At 65.5% G+C, this 4,616-nt stretch overlaps 2 protein-coding genes across 2 annotated transcripts in view; both read right to left on the bottom strand.

Annotated features, from left to right (window-relative positions):
* Positions 1 to 68: 68 nt before the first annotated feature.
* MNEG_13268 (hypothetical protein) lies at positions 69 to 2,279 on the bottom strand (the record flags this gene model as incomplete). The annotated part of the gene is made up of 6 exons (XM_014038261.1): positions 69 to 82; positions 241 to 376; positions 642 to 876; positions 1,536 to 1,648; positions 1,856 to 2,011; positions 2,166 to 2,279. The coding sequence occupies 6 exons, from the start codon at positions 2,277 to 2,279 to the stop codon at positions 69 to 71; spliced, it is 768 nt and encodes a 255-aa protein (XP_013893715.1).
* A 1,521-nt stretch (positions 2,280 to 3,800) lies between these two features.
* Positions 3,801 to 4,616, bottom strand: part of MNEG_13267 (hypothetical protein) — a gene marked incomplete at both ends in the record, with an annotated part of 2,099 nt that continues 1,283 nt past the window's right edge. The window contains 2 exons of the mRNA XM_014038260.1: positions 3,801 to 4,049; positions 4,318 to 4,461. Of these exons, the coding sequence (XP_013893714.1) occupies positions 3,801 to 4,049; positions 4,318 to 4,461 (393 nt within the window). The remainder of the gene's footprint in view (positions 4,050 to 4,317; positions 4,462 to 4,616) is intronic.

Here is a 4,616-nt window from a genome sequence, read left to right as displayed (position 1 = left end):
GTTCCCGACGGTGGGGGGGGGAGAGGGGGGGCAGGCGCGGTGTGAGCAGTTTGGACTGTGACTTGCGTTCAGGGCGGGGGGACTGCCAAGATTGGACAAGGCACAAACGCAAGGGGTTTGCAATTGATCAGCACAACTTGGCTCAAATAAATAGCCACAGATGAGCGCTCGCGAGGGTTGCACGTGCAACAAAGGGCTGGGGTGACCGCGAAGTGCAGGGCCGGGCAGGGGTGTACGCACCGGCTGCGTAGTGGAGGGCGGTGGAGCCCCTGCCGTCCGCCGCGCCGACGTCGGCGCCGCGCTTGATCAGCAGCTGCATGATCTCCTTTTGGTTGAAGCCCACCGCCACGCCCAGGGCTGGGATGCCCTTATCATTCTGGGTGGCCACATTGGTGCGCAAGGCGGTGGGGGGGGGGGAGCTGTCGGTGGAGCAGAGACGGCCAGGCAGAGCGAGGGCTCGCGCAGGCGCGCTCCTGGCGCGGCTCCCCCCGAAACATGCTCGGCGCCTGCGCCAGCCCGGCCGTCAAGGCAAAGTCAAGTCAAAGGCGGCCCCTTGCCCGGGATCCATTTGTGCAGGGTGCAATCTCTCATACAAAGACATCATAATACATGACCTTGCATTGAAGCAGTCCGCTCCGCACCTTGCCGTCCACGTCAGCGCCGCCGTCGATGAGCTTGCCGGCCGCCTCCACGTCGCCCCACCGCGCCGCGTCGTGCAGCGTCTCCACCTTGCGCGCCGCCGCGCCGCCCTTCGCCGCCGCCGCTGCTGCCGCGGGCGCGGCCGCGTCGCCCGCCTGCTGCTGCTGCTGCTTGCTGATCTGCATCGCCCGCATCTTGGACGAGATCTTCGACATCAGATCGGTGTCCTCCCAGTACCTTCGTGCGTCCAAGGAAATGGGTGAGCACCCCTGGCCGATGAGCACCCCTGGCTGCCCTACCCGTGCCCCAGCATGGACTGAACCAGGTGTCCAGGGGCATGCAGCTGCGGCCTGCGCGCGGCTCACACACATGAAAAGCGGCGGGTCGGAGGCCACGCGGGCTGCCGCAAAGCTTCCACCCCAGCCTCGCGGCGGTCCCGCCGCGTCGTAGGCCCAGCCGCCCCGTCGCCGCCCCGGCCTCAGGCTGCCCATTTCAACCCGGGGCGGCCAGTCTGGGTTTTTGTTGGTTTGACGAGCCTTGCTCCTTCCCCTCCGGACGCCGCGTCGTGGGGGGCTGCTGCCCGCCTGCCGCACCCTCCTAGCGCCCTGCGCCGCCGCCACACCCCGTGCGCGCGGTGGCCCGGCCCCTTCTACCGCTGCGGCCCTCACGCGCCCGGGAACGCCGCTGCGCCCCCTCGACTTTCCCTGTGTCCTTCAACCCCCAACATAATCAGCTTGCCCAGGTGGCTCCAGAAGCAAGGCACCAGCAGGCGCTCCTTCGACCTACACCTATCCCAGTCTATTCTACCCCATTGCAACATAGGGCAGGTTCAACCTGCCCTATCCGATCCCATTCCCTCCCAGCGTTGCCCACCCGCCGCGAGCGCCCGCGCTCACTTCTGCAGGGCCGCCACGCCGTTGGCCTTCACGTCTTCAAACACCTCCGCCAGCTCCGGGTCGTCCTTCAGCGCGTTGAACACATCCTCCCCCGCGGGCGCCGCCGCCGGCAGCTGCGCGCATGCATGGCGTGGTTGGGCCGCCATGGGAGGGTTGGGGCGGCCGCATGGGGTGGGGGCGTCGGCGACGGGCGCCATGCGGGGACGGGGACAGGGAGGCGGCACGGCTGGCGTGCGTGCATGAGTCACGCGGAGTGCGGCGCGGCCCATGCGAGGGGTGCATGCGAGGGGGACGCGCCCATGCAGGGGTGCGCGCCGCACCTGGCCCGTGAGCGCCTGGGCGGCCCCAGGCATGGTGCGCATGACCATCTGTGCCTGCTGCCACGCCTGCTTCGCCGCCTCCGGGTTGTTCTTCAGGTATTCGACCACGGCCAGCGCCTGGTCCGCGGGCATGCCCGGCGGCACCTTGATCGGGATCTGCGGGGCGTGTTGGTGTTGGGGTGGGGCCAGGGTGGGGGCCCCAGTCGGCGATGAGGCGCGACACGGGGGCGTTCAGCGGCGAACGACAGGAATCTTGGCACCGCAGTCCCAATGGGTGTAGCGAGGACGATGTGAATCTTTACGAAATTACCTGAGAGCCATCCTCGAGCGTGATGTATTGCGCAGAGAGGACTGGCAAAGTCGCGGCAGTGGTGGGTGCGGCCTTCTTGCCCTTTGCGGGCAGGGTGGGTGCTTTGCTAGGCATCTTGTATTCCTACGGCGACTTCCACGCTGCGTGCGAGATGGTGGGGGTGCACCGATGGGGTCACCTGGAGCAGATATCGCGATCTACGCCGGGATCTGCGGTGGATGACAAATTGCAAAACACTCACGGCTACGACTCACAAGATGCGATTGATCAAGCGAGTCCTGAAGTCCGCACCAACGTCCAGGTATGGCTGTGTCCCTGTGTCTTCTAGAGCTCCACTGGGATACCGTAATTTGAGTGCCGGGGCAGACTCGCTTGGTGTAGTGGCATCTGATTGCAGGTCGCACAAGCTGGTGGAACGCCATTCATGACTTGGGGAGTCCCGGCAGACAAGATTTCCGGTCTGAACCGAGTTGTCAGTTGCGGGTCTTGACTGAGCTTGGCGGACTGGTGGCCACGACACTCTGCATCCCCAGACACGGAGCAAATGAGCGCATCCAGACTTTCATGGTAGTGCCGTTTATAGCCTTGCATACAGCACGTGAACATTTAAATGCATTCATCAGGGATCTGCAACGACGGGGGCGCGCGCATACAGATGGGGAAAGCCCTGCAGTGGGTGAGACCAGACGAGCATGGCAGCGGGGAGCGCACGATGCTGGGGTGTTCCCAGGCGGGCTCGCACGAGTGAGCAGCGACAAAGGCGTAACAATTGTAAATCCGAAGCGCGCTTTGTATTCGTGCACGCCGCAACTCACGCTTGCTGCCTCGGTGACGTTTGAACTGCGCAATTGAGGTGACAGCAAGCTGCCTTGGGCGAGTTGGCGCCGCGCTCCCAGTGGCACGATTTCGGCGCTGCGGCCGTCTGCATGGGCCACGTCAGCGACCAAGAGGGTGCAAGCCCCGGATTGAGCATGCGCGATTGATTACAGAATCCAGAAGGTGTCGGTCGCATCAACGCGCCTACGGCTCCTGCAAGCAGAGCGACTCAGGGCTTTGCCGTCCGGCAGGACCGTCCACAAAATGCACGTGCGCAGCCGCCCCCACGCGCACGCGGGCGTGTGTTGTGCTGGAAGGCATGTATCTCGAATTAGCGCGCAGATCCGATCCAGGCTGCGACGGCCTCGACCCGGCATTCTTTGCCATGATATGTCAGACGTTGAATCGCTGTCACTCCGCTGCGACAGGCTCCTGGCTGCCGACCCCGCAAACATGCGACCGTCTGGGCATGGGACGCGCCGACGCCTGGCCGCTCGCCCACCGTCCAAGCTCTCGGTGCTGCCGTGCATGGTTGGTGTGTCCCTCTTTGTCGGAGGGCGCTCAAACACACCTTGCAAGCGAGGAGCACGCGCGGAAATCTGCTGCACACAAATGCAGCAATTGCAGTGCGCCAGGGCGTCGATGGGACGCACACAGGCAGAGCAGTTGACGTGTTTCAGGGCCTGGCCACAGCCGGGTAAGAAAGGCCGCCCCGCCTAGTGCTTGCCCACACTGGCATCCGCCATCCCATTGACGATAAGCCACTACCCACAGTCGCGGCCGCCGGCACGCGCCTTGCCGCCGCCGCCGCCGTCGCCCTCACCGCCCCACAGACAGCTGCGCCATGCAGCGCTGCGCCAGCTGGCGGCTGACGCACTGCCCGCCGCGCCCGCCGGGCGTGGACAGGCGCGACACCGCCTCTCTGTAGAAGGACGCCGCTTTCTTGTCGTAGCCGCGCGCCTCCGCCGCATGCGAGTATCCCTCCACTAGCCGCGCCCACTCGGCGCCCCCGGGCGACAGCGGGGGCGGCGCGCCGGCGGCGATGAGCTCGGTCAGGCTCCAAAGCAGCTGCGAGGGGGGTGAGATGTTTGGGCTTCCTGGGCATTTAACGTTTTGACTCCGGGGCGGGACGCTTCGCTCAAAGTTGAGAGGAATGAGAGGTATAAGGAGGAGGAGGCAGCGCTTGGCGGCCGGCTTCACACAAGCAGCCAGCCGGATTAACACGGGCCGGGCTGCGAAATCGCAGGAACAACACAGGCGGCACCCTCGCGGCGGCGCAACAAGCCGTTGAGCATCTGCCCGCCAGCACAGCAGAAGAGAACAGAGGCCGGCCTACCTTGCTGATCGCGGCGGGCGTACTGTCTGCGATGGCGTCCTCCTCCGCGCCGCGCTCGGCCAGCGCTCGCAGCTGGTGGTGGGGCGGGGTCAGGCCCAGCGTTGAGAGGGACCAGATGACGTCACCCGCGTCCTGGCAGGTGACCTGCGATGGTCATGTAATCGTGATTGTTCATTTCAGCGACGTGACGGCGGGAGAGAGTCACCGCGAGCGTTGCTGCTTGATCTGCTGCGGTGCCTGGGCTGGCGGTGCGGAGGTCAGGCTGCACTTCACAGCTTGAAGTGGGGTGTATGAGGGGC

Source organism: Monoraphidium neglectum (assembly GCF_000611645.1).
Source record: "Monoraphidium neglectum strain SAG 48.87 unplaced genomic scaffold scaffold03723, whole genome shotgun sequence".
Classification (NCBI taxonomy): domain Eukaryota; kingdom Viridiplantae; phylum Chlorophyta; class Chlorophyceae; order Sphaeropleales; family Selenastraceae; genus Monoraphidium; species Monoraphidium neglectum.
The sequence above is the reverse complement of the archived record's forward strand: the minus strand, read 5'-3'. Positions and strand labels throughout refer to the sequence as shown.